Source organism: Pongo abelii, chromosome 9 (assembly GCF_028885655.2).
Source record: "Pongo abelii isolate AG06213 chromosome 9, NHGRI_mPonAbe1-v2.0_pri, whole genome shotgun sequence".
NCBI lineage: Eukaryota > Metazoa > Chordata > Mammalia > Primates > Hominidae > Pongo > Pongo abelii.
In genome coordinates this window covers 71149035-71173627 of record NC_071994.2, presented here as the reverse complement: position 1 = coordinate 71173627, position 24593 = coordinate 71149035, and the positions used below count along the sequence as shown (strand labels likewise).

The following is a 24593-nucleotide window of genomic DNA, read 5'->3' as shown; positions in this document are numbered from 1 at the left end:
GAGAAAATACTTCTGACCACCTCCCCGCTATGTACAACCTTTTCTGGGGCCCCAGCACCACAAAAAAAGAATGGGAAAGAAAAATGAGCAGAGAATAGAGATTTCCCTTTTATACATATTGCAACAAGTTCTCCATAAAACATTCATCTGAAATAAATTAAAAAGTCCTTTTGCCACTGCCTCCAAACACAAAAAGGAGCCTGTGCGCTAGCCCCAGCCCGGGCCACCCATGGCCCTGATTGTCCATGGAAGAAAGTTAAGGATTGAGGGGCCCACAGCCTGAGATGAGAGGGCCAGATCCTTCCTCTGAAGTCTCCAACAAGAAAGGCGAGGTGACGGCATGAGCCTGGGAGATGGCAGCCAACTCCTTGAGAAATTCAGGGAAAATGACTGCACAGTAGACAGCATTCTTGACTCGAAGAGCCTCACCTTGGCGTTCAGGGGCCCCGCCCCTGGCGGGTAGAACTGGAGTTGAAGCCCCAGGGGAGCCCCCACTTAGGCCAAGTCCTGCTCCGTCTCGCCCAGGCTGAAGGACCAATTGTGCTGCCTGCCGGGCCCTGGTTGGACTGTGTGCATGCCGCAGGAGTAACTCCCCCAAGGATGGCCTCCGGCTCTTCACTGGGAATAAACAGGGGTATCATGAAGGTGCTGGGATCAGGGAACCTCCCTTGGACTGAGAGGGGAGATTCCCCCACCCCCTAGGTTCTTGGACTTCTCCTTTAGGGTTCTGAGGAAATGGAAAAAAGGACAAAATGGACCAGAAATGAACCTCAGGTACCATTTCCTGTCCCATCCCTGAAGTTGACTCTGAGGACTAGAGGACTTCTTTCTCACTCTAACACCAAAAATACTGCCTGCCCAGCTTTTTTCCCTCTATCCAGCCTCTCCACCCAGCCAACCATCCTTCTCAGTCTTCATCAATCAACACTTTAGCCACTTCATTGCCAGTTAAGATCCATTCCTTCTCCATGCCCTCTCACCCTGACGAATTCTCCTATTTCCAATCACTAATCTACCACCACCAAGCTATTTCTCTTCTGTCTATAGCATGCCCTGATTTCATGCTTCCCATCACCCTTCCGAACTAGTCAACCACTTCCCTCTTCCCCAGCCTATCTACAACACCCAACCCACATCCTCTGCTCCTACAATATCCACAGGGGCTATATACGCAATTATAGTTCAGTGACAATTTCATTTCTGTCATACTCTATTGTCCCTCCAAGATCTGCTCTTCACCATTCACCACTTCACCATTCACCAGTCCCTGTCCTGCACCAAAGCCTCTCTCCCACTGGTTGCAGCCAATTTCAAGTCGGCTTAGGCTCAAGTGAGCCATTCAAAACAATGTCCTCTTGCCTCTAACATTCTGCCTAGATTTCTGGGTCTGGATCCATATCTACTATAAAGGCCTAGATCATAATAACAATTCCCATTTCCTATATCTAATACTGGCTACAGAAATACTATACCGATCTATTAAATTTGGCATTCAGAGCCCTTCACAATCAGGCTCACACTCCTTCTACAATTTCTTTTCAAACTCTCCACACCCCACCTTGCTTTTGCATCCACATCTATCATCTTGGAACCCTTCAGGCACTTTTCATGCGCCTGTAGCTCCCTCTGCCTAAATTTTCTTTTCTCCACTTTTTTCATCATTCTACGTGAAATTTTACTATCCCCACTTCTCTAGGAAGCCTCCTCTGATTTGTCTTCCACTGACTCCCAATTTTACTTCCCTTAACTCAACATACTTAATTTATTTCTATGTCTTCTACCTCATACACTAACCTGTGAGCTTAAGGGCTTAGACTGTGTCTTGTCTACCTTGTCCACCTGGCCCCTCTAAAGTGACCCCAGCACCAGAAATGTAGAAGGAAGAAATATTCACAATACTAGACCATGAAGAAACCATGCAAAAGAACTTTATCTGAGACTTCACAGCTGTGCAGTAACTTTTATGGTACTCTCTTCCCAACCCATACACTTTTCTCATTAAGCCTCCATCTCTGCTTTCAGCATATCATTTTGCCTTCTACTTTGATTAGTAAATAAAGAATGATGTGAAATCCCTTTCTCCTCTACACTTCACAACTACATTGGCACATGTCAATTCCTCCTTGCTCTCTGCTCATTTTCCTCAAAGGGAGAAAAACAAAAAGCCTTTTCCTGTCCAAAGTTAATCTTTTTCTATTGCTCTAGATCCCATTACTCCCAACACCTTTAGGACCTTGCTCCTTCTGGTATTACATTCCTCTAGTCACTCTCCAGATTGTACATTCTTTGAAGGCAGAAATTACATCTTGTACCGCCCTGAATTCCCTGTACTAAAGACAATGCCCGGCACACATGGCAAATGTTCAAGATACTTGTTAAGCAAAAAGTCTAGATTTAAAACTTCATAACCATATGTAATTCTTCCTCCTTCCTTATACCACTCACCAAACTCCACCAACACTTCCTTCTCATTTCTGCCTCATTAAATGCTTCCCTTGCATGTCCACTATTCTAATTCAAGCCTCCCTGGTAACTTCTACATTATAGCAGAAGCCTCCTGCTGCTTCCTGACTCTTTTCTCCTAGCTTGACTTCATCTGAGCTAACATACTAATCTCTCCACTTCCAGATTTAGAACTTCCAGTGGTTTTTCACTGCCTAAAACATCCCAACTTCTACTCTGAGAAATTCAGCTCCAGCCAAATCTCTCCAGCCTTACTGCCAATTATTCCACCATCTTTTAAATCCCCTACTCCAACTAAACAGTCCAGGACCTCTCCTGAAAAAAAAAAAAAAAAAAAAAAGATTCCCCACTCCTTTGCCTACCTAAGTCCTACCCATCTTACCCATCTCTCAAGGCCCATGTCAAATGTCATGTCCTTTACTAAGCTGTAATAATATCGCAACCTAGAGACTACTCTGTCCTCTTTATTGTCCCCAAATTCTAGGGTAGTTTTTGCTAGAACTGCTGATCTGACTCTTAATAGATAGAACTATGTTCTATCCCCTGACCAGAAGCCTGAGAACAAACATGAAGACTCAATTTTCTACAACTCTCTAGGTCCTGGCACAACATTTCACTCTTAATAAGAGCTCAATTAACCTGGGTTAATAGGCTATCTAGGGAGGGCAGGTACGGGTGTGGCGGGATAGGCCTCACCTAGGGGATCAGAACGGCGTGGGGCAGGTCCTGCTGCAGGGCCCTCAGCCCAGTCCAACTTGCCACGGGCAATGAGGTACTTCTTGGCTTTGGACAGCAGTGCTGGGAAGTCCTCCTGGGAAGCCGCAAAGTTCTCAATCTTATTCTTCACAGAGCCCAGCACCTATGAAGCACACCTTCATGACATTTCTGAGCAGCTCTAGACTGATACAGTCCTTTCTAGTCCCACTGGGCCTGTTCCCAGCCCACCCAGGGTCACTCCAGCTGCGGGCCTGGCCCACCATGGAGCCTGGACGCACCCATGCATGCATGCATCGCACACCTGCAGCAGGGACTTGACACTGGGCTGGAAGACCATGTTGGTGTTGAGCAGGAAAGAGCGGAGCAGGGGCTGGGGGTGACAGGCCAGCTGGGCCACCAGCCCCGTCAGCAGGAAGTTGACATAGACGGAGTTCTGCAGCATGTTCTCGAGTTTGGCAAAGAGCACAGCCATGAAGGGGCCTGGGTTGGGGGGGAGGTGGGCACAAGGATACAAAGCCTGAACACAATGCACATCGCACGCATTCCTCCCCAAAACAAGAGACCCCCACCAGATGAAAAGTATTTGTATGTCAGCCTCTGGGTATGTTTAAATATCCCATGGCCACTTATTCTGGAGGAAATAAGATGGCAGACACCATATGGACCCACAAGATTCCAGATGCCAGCTTTACACACATTCAAGCTGACGAGCCAGATCTTAGGCTCTGGACTCTGAAAGATCTGGTTTCATTGGCTTTGCCCTTTACTAGTTTGGACAGGTCAAAACTCTCCAAGCCTTAGCTTCCTAGTTCGTAAAATAGGAAAATATACCTACCTCATAAGGTGATAAAGAGGATCAAAGAGTTACCAATATAAAGCATTTAGCCTCAGATCTGGCAAATTTTAAGGGTTCAATTATAACCATATGCTACAATTACATATTGTTTTTATAAAAGATTCACCCAAGAGGCACAACAGAAGAACAAATAGGTTGAGAAAGTAATTAGGTCCAAAAAGAATTAGGTTCCACAAAAAACAGAGGATAACACTAAACCTGCTCAGAAAGAAAGCTAGAAGACGGTGTTGCAAAGACAAAGTAACTATGTGAGCCAATTTAAAGTTAGGGAAAAAAATCTTTGGAGGACCAGAGAAGACATCAGTTTTGTCTTTCAGAAGCTGGGAACCAAGACGGTGGAACAGAATATGTAGTAAAAGGATAGCTTAGTGCACAGGCAGAGAAACTGACTGAGGACAGACTATTTGGTGGGAGAGAAGGGAAGGGAAAGGATCAGCATTATCCACTGGGAAAACTGACCTCAGCTAAGCCAGATCACCAGCAGTAGGCCTCTATAACCATCACAGTCCTTCTGATTAGGGATTTTTTGGGGGAAAGGGAGTATATCTAAGAACGGTACTATGAATTGAGACAGGAGAATGATGGAGGGCAGGAGGGAGTGAATCCTGAAAAAGATGCTAAAACATTTTTCACTCCAGGTGCACATGTCTAGCATTAGTTTCAAAACAACTCTAGCTTAATAGAGTCCTAAGACACCCCATAATTTTGTCCTATTCCTTTCATTTCCTGGACGTTTCTTGGGAAAAAAAAAATTGAAAAGCTCAGATAAGTTTACCAAAGGAAAAAAAGACAAAAGCTTCAATTAATACTTCAAGACTGTGGTAAAACCTGCACGCTATCACCTAGTGGTATTGAGCTGAAAGGAACAGAGCAGAGGCTAAATAAATGGAAACACAGATTTTCTGTAGGAGGCAAGAGGAGGGAATTGGCACAACTCCATGGCAGAAGCCCTGGTGCTGTATGAGCAGGATGGCCAGCATCTCCCAGGCCCAGTCAGGACATGAACTTATCAAGGCATGACAATCTGACTATGAACAACTGGAAGATAAGTGTTTGCCTTAGTCAACTTAAATCTGCTATGTACCCAGAGATCCCGGTGAAAAGCTACCACTTGCTGAGTTCTCACAATGTGCCATAATTGTAGTAAATGATTTATATGCATCTATGGCAGAGATGGGAGGCTAATGTAAGGTATGCCTAATCCAAGGCCTGTGATCTTAGCCTCAGCCACTACTTCTCAGAGGTGGGTTTGTTTTTTGTTTGGTTGGTTTTTTGGTTTTCCCAGCCTGAGGTTCAGAATGGCGGGGTAAGCTGGCTCTCACACTAAAACAAAGAGGAGTTAGTCCAACCACTCAGATGGAGTCTAGCTCCAGGGCATCCTTGAGAGTCCAAATGAACTCAGTCAGGGAGCTCAGGGCCACGCTTTGTCATTTGCCTTCAAAGAAATTGCACTCTATCTGCTTAAGACAGTCTTAGTGCTAGTAGACAGTCACAGCAACCAAGAAGGTACAAGGAAAGTGAACAGGAAAAACTTGAAATCAAGTCCTTCTTTGAAGAGGTGGGGAGGAAGGAGCTGAGTAGGGAGAAAAATACCAGAAGGTTAACCTTAGGCCCCAGGAGAGCTGACAGAAAACCCAAGACCCAGACAGATAAACTGGAGGGAATGGCATAGAGAGTGTTTAGGTGCCTCTCCATACAGGACAGCACATATGTCTTCCATATGGTTCAGAAATATTGCTGTGATTCACCAGGAAATACCAAACACAGAATATCCTAATTACAAATCGCAGGAAATGGCCAGACTAGGGAAAGAGGAGGAACATGCACATAGGACATACATACAAGGCTCAGATATAAGTCAATACTCAAACCAGCACAAGCATGGAAGACGTACAGACAGACACAGGGACACAAGTATGACATGACACGTATCTGGAAGTGATGCAAGCAGGATGGATGAGGGGCTAGGCAAGTACACAGAAATGACATGGCCAAGAGGTCCAAGAAACCAGCACAAACATGTCAAGAACATGCAAAGAGTACACAGAAGGGAAGGCCTAGGCTAAGTAGCTTACCAGTGAAGGGTTGGCTTGGCAGCTGGTTGAGAGTCCGCAAAGGGCTGCTGAGGAAGGGGCCAGGGGGCTCAGGGGGACAGGTGAAGCTCTCGTAGGCCTCCTCCTCCTCAAGGGGCAGTGGAGGTTCTAAGGGGGACTCTGAGCCAGTTCCCCCATTGCTCAATGCCACCTCTAGCTCCCGGAGCTCCTGCCCAAAGCCCTCTAGTCCTGCCATGCCCTCGGAGATGCCCTCTAGCAGTTCCCCAGCTCCCTCCTTTGGCACCAGACGAACCTTCTTGGCCCCCTCAGGCCATGATCCTGGCACTCCATTGAGCTGGGGAGGGGGCAGGTGACCAGGGCCCTCCCCTGCACCCCCAGCCAGCCCCCTACTCCCCAGCTCTTCCTCCTCCCCTTCCCCCACATTGTTCCTGTCCTCCTCAGGCAGTAGGCTGCGTTTCTTAGTCCGGGAGCCAAAAGGACTGGGCTCAGGAGAGGGCCGCTCGCCATCATAGGGGGCAGACCAGGTACGACAGGCTCGGACACAGCGGTCCACACCACGACGTGCCTCACGCAGATACTCCAGGTAATTGTCTTCCAGCTCTCCAGCCTCCTCTGCAGGGGTAGGCCGTCGGCCAGGGCTGGAGGCTGGGGATGCAGAAAGCCCTGGTGAGCAAGGGGCTGGGCCTGGAGACTCAGAGCCACCCAGGCTCTGCTGCCGCAGGAAGAGAGCCAGACGAGATGGTGTGGAGGGCCGGGGTACTGTCATCACAGAAGAGGAGTCCACACTTGGGCTTCCAGGACCTGCAAAGGGAAAAAATAGAAGAGAAATCAAGGAGACAGAGGTTCAGAAGGAGAGATAAGACACCTCAGGAGACTAAGAAAGAAGATAATGGGGAGGCAGAAACATGGAATCTATTCAGACAGCTAACTCTCCAACCTCCTAATTAACCTTATCCTCATCCACCACCCCCACTCACCACCATCACCACTGAAGAAACAATGGAAACAGGAAGAGTATACGACTAGAGAGAAGAACAAGAATAGCTTTGCCCAGAAGTCCCACTCTAATTTTCTTTGGTGAGTGTTAAGGATCCTCCCTGCAAGACACCCTCATCAACCTCCTCAAAGACAGAATATCATTCATTGACACCTTCCTTCCCTCACCCCAGCCCCTCCTTGCTACACTCCCCCAGAACTCAGGCCATACCCGTGATGTCCTCCCTTCTCCCTGTCTCTCTGCTAGGCCCACCTCGTGCCCATGAGGCATGCTCTGGACGAGGTGGGCTGGGGGCGTGGTGCCGACAACAGCGTGGGATTAGGGAGAGAAACTTGTCAGCTGCTCGTCCATATAGGTCCACATCACGCACAGCCGGCTTCTGGCTCAGCATAACGTGGTTACACGGAACAAGATACCTGAGAAAGACATCAGAAAGGGGACATAGGGTAGATCAGGAAGGAAGGACAGGGCCTAGAAGAACATCAGGCCAATGAAACTGCATGGTTAAGCCAGGCTCCAAGTGGAAACTCATAAGCAACCCCTATATAGCCCATTGCCCCAGCAATGCACAAGACTCTGAGGCTTCAGGGTCAGCCATCCCTCAGCCCTGCCCCAACAGATACCTGAGAACCAGCTGCAGCAGGACATCCTCACAGCTGAGGTTCAGGAGGGTCCTGAAGAGACTCAGAGAGACCATGCAGAGCTGGGGGGGGTGGAGGGGAGGGAGGGAGTCACCATAAGAGCTCTCTGCCCTCCAAGCCGTTCACCAAACGGGAACCCCCCCAGCCCCAAGTTGGCCCAACCAACCACTCCTAGAGGAACTCCTAGAGGACCATGTACGACGCCCAGCACATAAGTCATTCAAGTATTAGCTAGATGATCACACGATCTTTGTGAGCAAGACTTTGCTATTCATACAAATGAAGCATCTCAGACCCAATGGACTTCTATAGACTCTCTAGCTATATATACTTGGTCAGCAGAGAGACTCCAGCAACACTTGAACAAAAATCCATGAGAAGAGATTAAGAAATACTGTGATTGAGTGAATGACTAACAGGAGACAACAGAAACATGGTAATTAAGTGAATGCCTGCCAGAAGGGACTGTAGCAACACAGTAACTGAATGCCTACCAATAAGAAACTAGAGGGAACCGGGAAGATTCCCAACTGGGAAGTAGGTGGGGCTGCAAACATGAAGTCTGAGTCACCTCTCTAACACTAATGTATCTCTCAGAAGGCAGGATAAAGAACAACTCAAGCGCAGCTGACAGGAAAAGGAAAAAGTAGGTGGGTCAAGATTAGAGGAAACCTTTTATTTTAGAAAAGGAAGAAGGTTGGTTCATCTCTGACTAGGCAAAGAAAACACACATGTAACCTTTCCCTCACTTCTCTGAATCTTCCTAGCACTTTCTCTATACTTCCCTTACAGCAAGTGTGTCAGACACCTTGAGCTCCCTGAAGACAACGAATGGCTCTTGGTCTAGGGCACTACCTGAACAGTTTAGGCATTCATTATTTGCTAAATGACCATGGGAGAATTAAAAGTCAACCACACAGCAAGAAAAACACACGACAGCAGTTCACATTTTGAATAGCATGGATGTTCAGGAGGCTATCCTAAATGACCACTTTAGCTAGCAATGAAAAAATTCAGACTCACTGAAAAGTAGTAAGTGGGTAGAAAAATGGTCCCTCAAAGATGCTCACATCCTAATCTCCAGACCCTAAAAATATTTCACCTTACGTGGCAGAGACGACTTCGCAGATGTGATTATCCTAGATGAGATTATCCTAGATATCCACAGATAATAGAGATCCATAGATACCTATTATCTATGGATGAAGGGGGGCCATCAGCCAAGGAATCTGGTTGCTCTACAGGCTGAGAATGTTCTTCAGTTGTCAACCAGCAAGAAAACAGAGATCTCAATCCCCCAACTGCTAGAAAATTAATTCTGCCAATAGAAATAAGTAAGGAAATGGATCCTGTCCTATGGCCTCCTGAAAGGAACACAGACCCCACCCCGCAAGATTTTGATTTTAGCCTGGCGAGATCCATGTCATACGTATGACCTACAAAACTGTAAGACAATAAATCTGTTTTAAGCATTAGGTTTGATAATCTGTTATGACAGCAATACGAAATTAACACAGGCTGGTTAGCCAAAATTAGTCACTTCAAGGCACACAAGACAGGCTATATAAGTTACGAAGTCAAGCCAAAGAATCAAGCTTGAAAGGACCACAGTGGAAAGGAAAGCATCTACATGTTTAACACGGGCATCCTGAAATTAGAAGAGATCTGTTCCTCCAAGAACCAGGAACCAAGAAGAAACATCCCAAGAACATGTAAGGCTCCTAAGACCAGGGGACCAAATGGGAGACTAATAGAAACAACTACTAAAAAAATGAAAGATAGTGAGTAAGAATCAAAGTTAGGATAAGTTAAGACAAAAGGAAGAAACAACAGATAAAACCTCAAAAAGAAAATCAACTGTCTCTAAACATGAACAGGACAATATGAGGCCCATCATGGCCTAATTTCAGCGTAATGAGGGAAAAAAATACCTTTGGTATCTTTGTAAAATTAAAGCTTTAATACCTATTCCCTATTGGTTCCAATAAATCTTAACCCAAGGCATCTATCATGATTACTTTTTGGAAAATTTTTAAAATACACATGTCCTGAGCCTACTCCCAAAGATTCAAGAAATCTGAGGTAGAGCTCAGAATCTGTTGTAGTTGTTAGTTGTCATCTTCAAAGATTCACAGACGTTTCTAAAGTATACACTTGGTTTAGAAACACTGGTTTAATCAGTCAGTCTGGAATATTTCTTATACACTCTAACTTAGCTTTAGAAACTGCACCTATACAAAACACAGCTATCCAGGAAACTGACCTGGAACTCTACTACCAAGTATCTCATTGTCTAGAAGTTTTCCAGAGCCCTTAGTGATGAAAGAACTTCTATTTTAAACACATGGATCCAGGAAACTTTAACTTATAATAAAACAAGGAAGCAAAAATGGTCCCAGAGGCAAAATAAATGCCATGAAGTCCATGGCAAAATTAATGCTTTATTCTCCTAGAGAGGCTTAAGTCTTTATAACTTGGAAACTATCCACTCCCATGTTATATATATTTCTATCTGTTAATATCCAAACTTCTTGCCATGGTCTTCCAGGTCATGCATGATCTGAATTTTACCCCTCTATTTTTATCTCATTCCCTTCTTCCCTTTGCTCACTACACCTCTAGTCTTTCATTTCCTCAAACATGTTAAGCTCTTCCCCCATTTGATGTCCTTTGCATGCTGTTCCCCTTGCTTTCCTGTTCTTCTACTTGATCAATAAGTTAACTCCTTTATAATCTTTACGTCTCAGTTCAATGTCACCTCTTCAGAGAGGTCTTCCTTGACCACCCTATTATTTCTAAGCACTCTAGTTTTTTCATAACCCTGACCACAACTTATTAATCTGTTTGCTTGTCTGTCTTCTCTACAAAGTAAGCTCCATGAAGTCAGCAACAATGTCTACCTTATTTATCACTGTATCCCCAGCACCAGCAAACAGTATGGCACACAGTGAACATTCAATAAAAATGTTTAGGAGGAAGGACCGAAAGTAGGTAGGTGGGTGGATGAGTGCTCCAAGTTGTAGTTCAAAAGCAGCAAATCCAAAGGAGAAAGAAGGTAAGCATATCAGTAGCACCTGGATCATCTACCAAAGCAGACACACAACCTAAAGTGCTCTCAAGTCACCCAAAGCAGGCCACAGAGTGATAAACAGTTTAAGAGAACTCAGGCCAATACTACATTACAAACACTGCACAGTAGCAAACCCTATAGTCATGATGAACAGCCAAAGTCATCCAGAAAAGGTGACTGTGTTCTAGATTCATCTATCATAAAAGCAGGGGAGTAGATTAAAATCTGTACCCAAAATGGTTAAAAGTTTAATGCTGGAAAGTTAATGCCACTTAATTTTGAGGTGACTGCTGGAGATACAGGCAAAAGAAGGGCAGGAATACCCTCCCAGAACAAAGGTCAGAGAGAGAAGATGGCTCACCCAGGTAAGCCAGGACAGGGGTAAGGGCCATACCCGGGAGTTGCTGCCAATACGGGCAACGAGGGTGTCGAGGATGGTGTGGGTGTCATGCCGGTGCAACAACAGGAATCGCAGGAAGGTACGGAGTAAAGCAGGCTCTGAGATACTCCGTAGGAAAAGTTCCAGATAAGCGGTACTGGCGATCATCTCCTCCACAGAGGTCTGGACAAAAAGAAGGGAAAGTCTGGAAATGCACGGCTTCCCTGCACATACAGGGCCATTTTCCCTGGATTCTAAGAGAAATCAGGAGCAGACAGGAGAAAAGGGAGGAGTACTCTACCCACCGCCTCCTACATTAGTCCTGGCACTGAGGTTACCACTGCAGCTTAGCCCCTTATATGCCTTGCCACCCATGACTCTCACCTTGTGCAAGGCAGGACCCATGACAGGCACCAGGAACCCATTATGGATATAATCAACCAACTGCTTCTGCACCAGGGGGTGAGCCACCTGTAGGAGTGCCAGAGAGAAGGGGGAGGGTTATGAGGAGACCACTGTCTGGAAGGGAGTAGAACAGTACACTACAGGGAGGCATCCTACTTCCAAGATGGAAAAATGACAGAACTCCAGGGAATATACCCCCTCCTACCTAATCTCCCAAAAATGACCAAAGGCCAGACTTCCAGGAAACTCCAGTCCTACCTGAATTACTGCATTGCAGAACTCCAGGGAACTCATGAAGAGTGCAAGGGCTGGCACTCCCAGCCAGTCTTCCCGTCTCAGACAGTGCCAATCATCCCCTGGAACCTCAATCTTTCGAGGCAGTGATGAGTACAGGGCACTGAGCCCTGTGGCCAGCACCTATGAGAAGTTACCAAAGGCTCATATATAAAATATATTTATAAAAGATAAAAAGTGGAACAGAGGAGCTAGTAATCCAGAGTTTTGATGGGAATAGGGGTATAAGCTATTACCAAAGCAAGCATTTGGCTACCCAATGTGCCTGAAACTCACCTAGAATTCACAGGCCTATGAAGAGATTTAGTATCTGCCCTATCCACCTAAGCCCATGATTCATCCCCACTACAACTCCAGGGGGCTGCTTTCAAATCCAGGAACTGTTTCCTAGAGGAACGGGCCCTGGAACATAGCCTCTCCCCATCTCCTGGATAGGAAGGTGCTGTTCAGTATCTACACGCCATACCCTACCCTCCAAGCCAAGGGGTGCTAACCGGGCAGAAGTAAGAGTGATCCGCGATGTAGCGGCCCACAGTGGGGCTCCCAGCTGACAAAGCCATGAGAAGAAGTAGGGCATCACGGGCCTGCTGGCCCAGGGTGCCCTCTCGATGCACAAAAGGGACAAGGCGAGAAAAGAGAAGAAGACGGGGAGCAGCTCCAGGCTCAGGAGGTGGCTGCAGGAAGAACTCGAGCAATGAAGGCTCCTGGGCCACACACACACACAGCTGGCTGAGAAGTAGCACCAAGCCTTCATCCAGTGCTGGGCTACTGGGCACAGGGCGGCCACAGGCATCCAGCAGGGTGAGCAGAGCCTCACGAACTGGACCATGCTGCAACAGTGGCTGGCGAGCTTCGCTCACTAGCATCTCAAATAGTTTCAGTTGTTCAGCCCGCCGTTCCTCGACCCCATCCCCAAGCTCATCCCATTGCAGCTGCCATGTCAACACACGGGTCAGCAGATCCTCGTGCAGAGCAAACTCCAGCAGGGGCCCAGGGCCTGTGGGGGCCGAGGGAACTGCACGATCCTCTGCCAGCAGTGTCAACATCTGGTAAGTGTGGTTGCGCACAGCACTGAGATCGTCTGCACCCCCAGGAGCTGCCCGAGGGCCTTGCCGCTCCAAGATTCGCACCACCTAGGGAAAAAGGACAGAAGGTGGAAGGAATCTAAATTGATAAGGTGACTAAATGGGATGGGGAGAATACAGAAGGTTGGGAGAACTCAGGTGATCAGCAGACGAGGCCCTTTGCAATACAGTCTCCTACCTGGGACCAGTGATTCTTGAAGACCATGAGGCAGGTCTCGGGATCAGCCATGACTGGGGTTTGGAGATTGGCCCCTTGAGGTATACGGTGCCCAGGGCCCCGGGAGGCCAGTCTGCTCAGCCAATTCATCCTCTCCATGAGGCAGGCTGGGCAGGACTGGCAGCCAGAGGCCTACACTCCGAGGATTTGCCAGCTGGAGGTTTTCTCCACTTGTGTCTCCAGTCTGCTTCATCCGGTCTGTAGGAGCCAGTAGCTGCCCATGGAGCCAGAGGTTATACCAGGCTGGAATGGCAAGCCCAGAGGTCGCTGGCCAGTCCAGATTTCTAAATCTAATTCAGAGAAGAGATAATGGAAGGGATAAATAGAAGCTCACTTTCCAGAACTTAAAACCACCACTCCACTGAAAACTCAACACACCTATATATACATACACACACACACAGAGTCAGCAACTGACATGTCTAAAACAGAACTCAGATTTCTACCACCAAACCTGTTACTCCTTCAACTTTCTCTATCTCAAAAGAAAATGATACCAAAATTAACCTAAATGCTCAAGCTGAAAATGTGCACATTATCCTTGTTTTTTCTTTTCCTTACTTCCAATATCCAGTTCATCAGCAAACATTATCATCTCTACCTTCAAAATATGTCTCACTATTGCAGTAGCTTCCAATCTGGTCTCCATGATTCCTTTATTATCCTCCTGAGAGTTATCACAACAACCAGAGTGATATTTTTAAAACCTAAATTATATGACCTGTCCTCTGCTGAATACTCTCCAATAATTTCCTAACACATTATAATAGTTCAAATTCCTTATCTTGGCCTACAGGAGCCTACATAATCTAATCTGTATTTCTCAGGTTTGTCAAAGATCAGATAGTTGTAGATATGCAGCATTATTTCTGAGGGCTCTGTTCTGTTCCATTGATCTATATCTCTGTTTTGGTACCAGTACCATGCTGTTTTGGTTACTGTAGCATTGTAGTGTAGTTTGAAGTCAGGTAGCATGATGCCTCCAGCTTTGTTCTTTTGGCTTAGGATTGACTTGGCGATGCGGGCTCTTTTTTGGTTCCATATGAACTTTAAAGTAGTTTTTTCCAATTCTGTGAAGAAAGTCATTGGTAGCTTGATGGGGATGGCATTGAATCTATAAATTACCTTGGGCAGTATGGCCATTTTCATGATATTGATTCTTCCTACCCATGAGCATGGAATGTTCTTCCATTTGTTTGTATCCTCTTTTATTTCATTGAGCAGTGGTTTGTAGTTCTCCTTGAAGAGGTCCTTCACGTCCCTTGTAAGCTGGATTCCTAGGTATTTTATTCTCTTTGAAGCAATTGTGAATGGGAGTTCACTCGTGATTTGGCTCTCTGTCTGTTATTGGTGTATAAGAATGCTTGTGATTTTTATAATCATGCTGCTATAAAGACACATGCACACGTATGTTTATTGCGGCACTATTCACAATAGCAAAGACTTGGAACCAACCCAAATGTCCAACAATGATAGACTGGATTAAGAAAACGTGGCACATACACACCAGGAATACTATGCAGCCATAAAAAATGATGAGTTCATGTCCTTTGTAGGGACATGAATGAAATTGGAAATCATCATTCTCAGTAAACTATCGCAAGGACAAAAAACCAAACACCGCATACTCTCACTCATAGGTGGGAATTGAACAATGAGAACACATGGACACAGGAAGGGGAACATCACACTTTGGGGACTGTTGTGGGGTGGGGGGAGGGGGGAGGGATAGCTTTAAGAGATATACCTAATGCTAAATGACGAGTTAATGGGTGCAGCACACCAGCATGGCACATGTATACATATGTAACTAACCTGCACATTGTACACATGTACCCTAAAACTTAAAGTATAATAATAATAATATAAAATAAAATCAAAAAAAAATCTAATCTGTATAACTTCCTACCATTCTCCTTCTCACTCACACTTTAGTGACACGGGCCTTCTTGAATACTTTTTGTTCCCTCTGCCTAGACTAGAATGTCCTTCTCCCGCTCTTCACATTGCTGTCATTGCTCGTTTTGTTTGTTTGTTTCAAATCATCTCCCCAGATAGGCCCTGCTTAACAATTCTATCTAAATAGCACATCTTCTCACCTTCACTCTCTAGCTTCCTAATCCTTTCTTCTTAGCAGTTTTCACTACCTGAAACTATTTATTTATTTGTCTATCTTCCCCACATTAGGTAGCTTCTTTGAGGGCAGGGTTTGTCTTATTGTGTCTGTTGTATCCCCAGGGCCTAGGGACTCAATAAATATTCATTGAATGTATGAATGCTGAAGCAAATAAGTGAGTGAATGAATGAATGAATGAACAATCAATCAAGAAATCCAGCCTTGATCTGACTCTAGCCCTCCGGGACTACTGAAGAAGAAATTTCTGTCTATCACAGATGCTTCCCTAGAAACCTACCCAGTGACCTATGGGAGATGAGCAAATAGACCCTTAACTGACTGAATACTCTTAAGAGGAAGAATTCAGAGCCAACCAATAAAGAAGAGCTGTTTCCTTTCCAGTAAGGAAGACAGATACATTCCCATCTCCACTCCTGCCAGACACATCCAAAACTCGCTCCCAAGAAAATGGTAAGACATCCTCACAAGAAAAAGGAAAAAAGTACCAAGTAGCTATTGAAGAAGGAACCACAGTTCCTTCTCCTTTACAGCCACCACACCCTCATCAGTGCTGTCTCTCACAAGCATAAAACCTTGAGAGGAAAGGGGTGGGTCAGTTGTCCTTCCTCTTTATACTCAACAAAGTCTGAAGGAATCCAGAGACCTGGCACCAGCCCCACATTTTGCCCTAAGGTTATATTAACAATATCTCCCTTCACCCAGATACTCTCTCACACAATTTCCAGCTCACAACTAAAGGAAGGTACCCACTATGTTTAAGGAAAATTTCTATAGAACAGGTGAGTCTTATAAAGGGAGGGGCCCAGTCCTAAAGAGCAGGTAGGGCTTACTCATTAACTTAATATATATCCATATGGATAAAATACTGGGCACTGTTCTAAGTAAGCACTGGAAATAACAAAGATGGATAAAAACAGTTGAGGTAGCATAAACATAAATCCAACAAATATTGTAAATAGAAGTATTTATAAAAAGTGTCATGGGGGCATGAAGGAAAGCAACTAACTCTGCCTGGGCTATTAGAGGGTTCCACAGAGTTAATATTGAACTTAGATCTTTAGTAATGAGATACTAATTAAGTAGAGAGCAGAGGGAAATGTTTTCTTCATATTAAAAACAGTATGTGCAAAACTATGGTACCGTGAAAGAACACGAAAAATTCAAAGAACAGTTGCAAATTTAGTGTGCCTTAATCACAGACTATTCAGAGAAGAGAGGCACAACATTAGTTGAAGGGTAAATGTGGGTGACGGTTATAAGTATCACTAAATATTATGCTAAGGAGTTTAGCTTTTATCTACTGACACCCTAGAAACAAAGGAGGTTTTTAAACAAGAAAATGGTAAGATCAGATTGTCCTTCAAAAATACATCAGGTAACAGTATAAGATGGAGCAGAGAGAGATGGATTGCAGTGGACAATTTATAAGAAGCTGTTTCAATAGTCCATTTGAAAATAAAAAAGTAATGTCATGAACTAAGAGAAATATTAGGAAAGATAAATCTGAGATTCACCTCTATCTTAATATGTTCCATGCAATACTGAAATTATTTATACCTGTAATACCTCTGCCAATCAATAGCAAGTTCCTTGACAAAATAAAAATAGCATTCATTTTTCTTTGAAATCCCAATGCAAACATAGAGCCTGAACTCAAATATGCTTGTGAAATTGAATGCTGAATTAGTAAGTATTACAGCAAACATGTATTTACTACATGCCAGGCTCCATTCCAGCACTACATGAAGTAGCTAATTTAAACCTCATAAAAACCCATTTAAGTATTATTATCCACATTTTACGTACGAGGAAATCAAGGCCCAGAGAGGTTAAATAAATTGCCCAACATTACCCAGCTGGTAAGTGACAGGACCAAAAGGCAAATGCAGAATATCTGCCTCCAGATTTAAAGTAACCACAAAGTAAAAGCAACAAGACCTGGAAAATAAATGGGGGATGAGAGAAGACTCTCATAGGAAGTACAGGAGATTCAGTAAAAGATAAAGCCATTAACAGACTAGAAACACATAAGAAGAGGAACTGTGTTTTAGAAAAGAGGTTGAGTACAGTTTTGAACATGTTAAGTTTTGAGACATCTACAGGATATTCATGATGTCCAGAAAGCAAATAGGAATACCATACTTGAGATAATGAATAAAATCAAGACAAAAAATACAAATTCAAGAGTTAGCAGCTTATAGACAACTATGAAGCTATGGAAGTAGATGGAATTATCCAAGGAGCACAGCAGATCATGAAAGGAGGTAAGGGTAAAATCCTGGGGAAAACCAGGATGTAGGAAAGTTAAAGAGGAGGAGTCTTTAAAGAAGACTTTGAAGGGAGCCAGAAATAAAAGGAGAAATCCAAGAAATAATGATGATCTAGACATCAAAGAAAGGAAGTTTCAAGAAACTGGAGGTTGCCCATAGTGTACAGTTCTATAGAAAGATCAAGGAGAATGAAGACTAAAAATGGCGCAATCAAGTTTTTTACAAACTTAGTCAAATTAGTTGGTTAAAGAATAGGAATCAAAATGTAAGATGTACTTTCAGGAAATTCAGTGAAATGAGAAAGGATAAAAATAGGGTAGGCCAGGCGCGGTGGCTCATGCCTGTAATCCCAGCACCTTGGGAGGCCAAGGCAGGTAGATCACTTGAGGTCAGGAGTTTGAGACCAGCCTGACCAACACGGTGAAACCCCATCTCTATTTTAAAAAATACAAAATTAGCTGGGTGTGGTGGTGCACACCTGTAATCCCAGCTGCTCAGGAGGCTGAGGCAGGAGAATCGCTTGAACCCAGGAGGCGGAGGTTGCGGTGAGCCAAGACCGCACCATTGCACTCTAGCCTGGGCAACAAGAGTGAAACTCTGTCTCAAAAAAAAATAGGGCAATAGCTTAAAGAAGTTATGGTAAGGGGAGTCAAGAAAAAGCCTTTTGATTTTGCTGTAGGATAGGGAGGCTCAAGGGTGTCTGTCAAGTGAGAGAAGTAGTCTGAAGAAAGTGACAAGTTATAAATAATAAGATAGAGATAAATGGCGTTAAAATCGGGTATACTCAGAAAAATAGGTAAGACACCTTCTCTGAAAAAGGAAGAAATGAGTAATAAATAAAGGATGGATGCTACTTCAGGCAACTCCGAACGTGAAGAAAGACAGAAACTAACATCCAATCCACCACCAACCCCACCCCACCTTCCCTCCCTCACTCACCTAGAAGAATGGGGGTGAGAGAGAAGAAAATGGGTGAGAAGGTGGCGAAGCCACAGAAGCACTGCTCAGTCTTTCATACATGCTTTCTTAATAAATCATCAACACAGCCACAAAGACTAGTAGCCATCAGCAGGGATGCACTGGAACAAGTACTTATCCACCCAGCTATTTACGGTCCCAACTAGGCGTGGACTGGAAAAGATAAAGTCAACGGTTGAGAAAAGTGGTAAGCACTCTCCCCTATGGCTAGCCCCTCTTACAGTTATTAGCCCTGGGATACTGTACCATCTCTTGTTGGTTTCCTTAAACCCTACCCATATCTTTGTAAATATAGTCCCTTTATTAAACTCTTCCCAAACCCAGCTTGAGCTATCTGCCACCTGCAAAGAGCCTCACTGAAAAAAGAGTATTACTGTTTATGGAACACTTTTCTCAATCGTATCTCATTTGAAGACTGAAAACAAAGACAATCAAACAAGAATAATAGAGAGTAGTAGGTAAAGTCTGAACTCTGGAGTCCCTCGATAGTTTGAATCCCAGTCCACCATTCCCCAGCTGTGTGACCTTAAATAAATCATTTCACATATCTGAGCCTCAGCTTCCTCATCTATAAATTCCTGATGAAATAAGTATTGCTAGTTTTAAAAATTAAGTCACATAATAACCTACGTAGCATTCCAACCATAAAGAAGGTACTCTGTAAATTACATGTCCCTTTCCTCCTTCCTTCTCCTGATCCTATTTGACCCAAGTGCCCATATCTCTGACTGACAAAAGAGATATAACCTGCTCTGATGTGTCCATCCTTATCGCCTCCCATGCATACCTCAGTCAGCTGAAGAAAGGCCAAGCATTCAGTCTCAGTAAGGTCTTAACATGTCCAAAAGTAAACTGCCTCCAGCTTCTGGAATTTAATTTCAAACATTAACTACTCCTACCTTGCAGTATACCTGAGGTGCCCATTATTGCTCTACCACTTGACCAACAAAGGGTACTGCTCATGGAACCAAGGAAGATTAGCCTCCAGGACCCTTCCTCACCCACCTGCCCACCCGTTCTACAATCCCATTTCAAAGACCTCAAGAGAAGATGTTAGAATCAGCATCTCAGATTCCAAGAGCCAATATTTAAACTGGGCCCTGTTCACATACAATAAAAGCATAAAAGAAAGCTATAGTTTGGTATTCCTATCACCTAATTAGACTCTCTGCAATGTTCAGAACAAGACAAAGAAGAGGTTAAAATCACCACCCTCTCATGGTGTCCTTTCCTCCCACAGCGAAGTCCAAAAAAAAAAAAAAAAAGCAGAACTCACCACTCTCCAGATTTACCTTCAGGCTCAGCCACAGAGTACAAAGGGGAACGAGCTGATCTCTCAGACCCAAAATGGCCAAGATCAGGCACTCACCTTACAGCCCAAAACACAGCCTTATAGCCACACACAGCAAGGGTGACAACCAACCTCGAAACAGCAGATACGGGGCAGGAAGTGGCTCAGCCTCACTTATGAACCTTTGCCCTGGGAGAAGCAAAGAGGAGGGAGCTGGGGGAAGGGATATACCTGTAACACCTACATTGGACAGGGAGAGACCAAAATGATCTTCCAAGAACAGGTCAGTAAAATTCTGTGGTTTCTCTCTCCTTACAGTGGCTCTTCCTAGGCAAGAAGACTAATTACTGACATAACAAGGATGAATGGGCTGTTACCCTAAATACTGAAAGTTGAATGACCTGATTAAAATCTCATAGAACTACAAAGGGAAAAACAAACCAACCAACCAAAAACACGACCTACTAGGAATTTACCAGAGCTCAGCTGACACATACCTTCCCTGCTTTTCCATCCCTCAGACAAATGGGATGTCAGGTTATGGTCCCAACTCATTCCCTTCCCTCCCCGCAATATCACTTCTGCTGCTTGCAGGGATCTCCTCATCTGACTCCAGCGGGGTCCATCGAATTCACAAAAGTGAACCTCTATTCTACAGTGACTCCTCTTTACAGTAATGAATTCTCATGTCACTAACAGTTATCTCTACCTTGACAAAGATGTCAAAAAGGAGGTGAAACTGAACTAGATCCTAAAGGATAAGGAAAGTTCACTGGGCAGAGAAGAAAAGGCATTCCTAGTAAAGGAAGCAGCTATTACAAAGATTTCAAGGCTCAAAAAAGCAGCATGGTTTTAGGGAACTGTGAACAATTTATTCAAACTAGAACACAGACTAGGGAGTGGCACATGAGACTGGAGAGGTAAGCTGAAGCTAAATGATGCCATATTAAGAAATTTGGATGTTGTCCTACAGGACACAAAGAGCCTAAAGTTTTTAAGCCGAGGAGTTCGGAGATCAGATGTGTATTTTCAGAAAAATCATTCTAGGGATGGACCAGAAAAGAGCAAGTTTTAAGACAAAAAATTGTTTTAAAAAAATCATATGAGGTGAGGGGGAGCTAAACTAAAGCTTTGACAGTGAAGATGTAGCAATGGAGATATAGAGAAGAGAGATAACACAGAGGGAAATGTATTAAGATTTTAGCAAATGATTGAATGCAGGGAGTAAAAGAGCAGAAAGTATGAAAGATGACAATGTAGTCCTTGCCTGGACTGAGATAGGGGATATGAGGGCAAAGTCGGGCTTTTGGGGCAAAGACTATGAATTCTGTTTTGGACATGTTAATTTTGAGATACTTGTGGAGATACACAGATCAATAAACATGTATACTTGGAATATAGGGAAAGACAACACTAGATACAAAGGAGTAATCAACTCATTATGATATATTTTCTTTTTTTTTTTTTTTTTTTTGAGGTGGGGCCTCACTCTGTCACCCAGGCTGGAGTGCAGTGGCGTGACCTCATCTCACTGCAACCTCTGCCTCCCAGGCTCAAGCAATCCTCCCACCTCAGCCTCCGGAGTAGCCAGGACCACAAGTATGTGCAACCACACCTGGCTAATTTTTGGTGGGTTTTTTTGGTGGTGGTTTTGTTGTTGTTGTTGTTTTGGTAGAGGCAGGGTTTCAAAATGTTGCCCAGGTTGGTCTCAAACTCCTGAGGTCAAGTGATCTGCCTGCCTCAGCCTCCCAAAATGCTAGGATTACAGGCGTGAGCCACTATGCCCAGCCTATTATGATATATTTTCACATTTCACATTATCTCTCTAAATTGAAATTATGTTTTCATGTGTCTATCTCTCCCTACTAGACTGAAAATCCCTTGAGAGCTCAGATAACCACGTTTGATTCATCTTGTTATCCCATAAAATGTGAGCATCACAAGCACAAACTACATGTTGAAGAAGTATTTGCTGAATGAATAAATGAATTCATTCTCCTAGCACTTAGTAGCGTGCCTCGCACAGAGCAGATATGGAATAAATGATTAACACAGTACCCTAAACATGTTTCTATCGCTACATCATCATCCTCATGTATGTTTCATCCTCTCAGAACTACCACGCACTATATGAGACAAATCAAAATCCATTATACTTAATGCACTACTATTTCAACAGAGTTTGGGATAGCAAACAATAAGCTTACCAAATCCAGTGCTTTCTCCATTATAACAAGAATTTAGACAGTCCCTAAGAACAATCTAATATTTGATTTGATTCATCCTATCACTATCATGATATGATCCACTATCAAGATGTGATCCAGGTATTACATATACCTGTTCCAATGTCACTGTGACAGCATTAAACATAACCTTCATCCCTATGTCACTCTCACAGTCCCTTTTCTGTATTTTGGAAATAGAACGATTACAAATCATTAAAAAATCCTCCCACATCACCTTCAGTGTCTATTATAAATCTTCTTTCCCAAAGTCTCTCTCACTCTGAGACAAAATTCTGGGTTCAGCTTTGCCACTGTATCCCTATATGACCTCTGGCTATTGAATTTAATTTCTCATCTATAAAATGAAAGTTCCTGTCTTTGTCTACTTTACAAGGCATCTATATAAATCAGTATAATAAAATTTGAAATCCCTATGTAAAGCATGAATGCTTTCAGATGTTAAGTTATACAGAATCCTTGTATAAATGTATGCCTCCTCAACCTAATACAACAGCCACAACATCATCACTTTAAATTTCTGAAGTTCATAAAGCCACAGAAATAATTTTTAAAATTAAAAATTGGGTTGACACTTTTTATTTGGGTAAATTAGATCTTTTTTTTTTAACCCACCATCTACTGTTACCATTACTGCATCAATGAAAGAGCACTTCAACACCAAAAGAATAGGAATGATAATCTCTGAGAATAAATTTATCTTCATGAATAATCATGCTGTCTTTGTTTCTCTCCCTCCATCTTGGATAGATGATAATTGTATCATGTACAGGGTCCTTGGTCCAGTGTTTAGGAACCACTACTCTAAACTCTGAACTGTAAGTTCTGACTGACTGGGCAAGTTTCCAAGGGTTCTACCAATATGGAGGCCTCTCTGGCCTCCAGAAAGAAGCAATGAGAATATACCACAGGATAGAGGAGTTGGCTCTGAAGCTAAGACTCTGGAAAAGAATGGGGACTGAGGCTGTCTAATTCTCAGGAAATGGTCTCTCCCTGTCCAATGTAGAGTTAAGGAAAGACTTAACTCTTTCTGAGTCTGGAAAGAATAGGATGTCCCAACCCCATGGCAGACTAGCAGTAGAGAGGAAAATTTAGTAGTGTGAAAGTGGTCATTATCACTGAATGCCAAACCAACTTTCCAGAATTTCACGTGCATTTGGGTTGGTGGGGAGAAGAGGACCTAAATGAATGCTAGTAAGATGAACCCAATTACAGGGTGTGGAAAGGAAGAGATGAATTTTCAGGTGGTTGAAATGTTCAGTATCTTGAGACTGATGATGATTTCACAGATGTGTACACATGTCAAAACTCATCAAACACACATTTTAAATATAATATAAACTAGCTTTTTTAAAAATCCAACTGTAAGAAAGGAGAGCAAGGCCATCCTGTTTGGGATCCTAAATATAGTGCTGTATAGGGCAAACCATATGACCTCCATAAAAGTAGAATTAGCAACTGAATATGGTCAATCCAATCAAAGACCCACAGTTAAGCACAGGTAAGGAGCAACAGTGGAATAAGGTTGTCCAGAAGCAAGTAGAGAGAAAACACAAGCTGTCACAGAGCAAAACCCTTCATGAGAGGGCCCATCTTCAACTATGCAGTCCAGAGAAGGAACTCGAAGGAACTGAAGTTTCTGTGATTACTCTGTTGAAGTCTGAGCCTCAAATATGATTTTCATTACCATAGTACTATTGCCCATGACACCTTCATTTTCTCGTCCTCCAGAATATGGAAAGTCCATGGGAGCAGAGGAGTCAGGTGCACAACACTTCCATCTAAGCTGCCCTACTTTGTCTAAAACTATTGCTCTCACTGGACAGAGCAGTCCATCGAAGGAGGCCTCAGAACCAACCTCTCACCTTTATCCAAGTCTCACAGCCCTAATTCCCTACTTCCATGCCCCGCCTTCAACTCCCTCACCAATTTGCCGCCACCCCGCAGGCTCCCACCTGCGCCTTTTACTCTCTCTCTCCTCGCGCAGGCCTTACCCCTCACTCTAGTCCCAGGGTATCCTTCACCCCAGCCTTCAGTAGCCCGAGCCCTAGGAAACCGCGTTCAGGAGTCCCTTCAACTTGGCACCTCCGAAAGCACCCAGCCTCTCACAGCCCCTCATTTATCCACTCACCTGTAAGCTCTCGCCCTCCTTCCCTATCTTAGACATTCACACCCGGACCCTCACCACCTGCCAACCCCTCACAACCAGTACACTAACCAAACCCGTCACCGTCTTTTCCCAGTCTCTCATCCCCCCAAACGCCTCTCCAGGCCCTCTGGCCCATGCGTACCGTTCACTCACGGAACGCCGAACCTGGCCGGGCCCGATTGTTGCAGCGCTGTTAGGAGAGTTCAGGCCGCCGCCATCGCTTCTCAGGCGCACCAGCTGCGCCCCGCCCCGCGCCACACGCAGCCCGCGCCCCCGCGCACCACACGTAGCCGCCCGGCGACGCACGACTGGGCAATGGCGTGCCAGCTCATTGGCTGAGCCCG

General features: G+C 44.3%; 1 protein-coding gene across 5 annotated transcripts; it reads right to left on the bottom strand.

Moving 5' to 3' along the window:
- Positions 1-84: 84 nt before the first annotated feature.
- On the bottom strand, positions 85-24525 carry FHIP1B (FHF complex subunit HOOK interacting protein 1B). Of its 5 annotated transcripts, none has more exons than XM_024254544.3 (12): positions 24392-24525; positions 13140-13468; positions 12371-13009; positions 11841-11999; positions 11562-11648; positions 11193-11360; positions 7711-7790; positions 7298-7503; positions 6112-6891; positions 3482-3660; positions 3160-3322; positions 85-727 (listed from the first exon to the last, which is right to left on the bottom strand). In XM_024254544.3, the coding sequence occupies exons 2-12, from the start codon at positions 13275-13277 to the stop codon at positions 720-722; spliced, it is 2607 nt and encodes an 868-aa protein (XP_024110312.1). In that variant the 5' UTR covers positions 13278-13468; positions 24392-24525; the 3' UTR covers positions 85-719.
- Between the last annotated feature and the right edge of the window lie 68 nt (positions 24526-24593).

Coding starts and splice junctions, on each gene's coding strand:
- FHIP1B (XM_024254543.3), bottom strand. CDS start 13,277: ATGGAGAGGATGAATTGGCTGAGCAGACTGGCCTCCCGGGGCCCTGGG. Junction 3,323..3,481: donor GTGTCAAGTCCCTGCTGCAG/GTGTGCGATGCA, acceptor TGTGCTTCATAG/GTGCTGGGCTCTGTGAAGAA. Junction 619..3,159: donor ACGCCGTTCTGATCCCCTAG/GTGAGGCCTATC, acceptor GTTTATTCCCAG/TGAAGAGCCGGAGGCCATCC.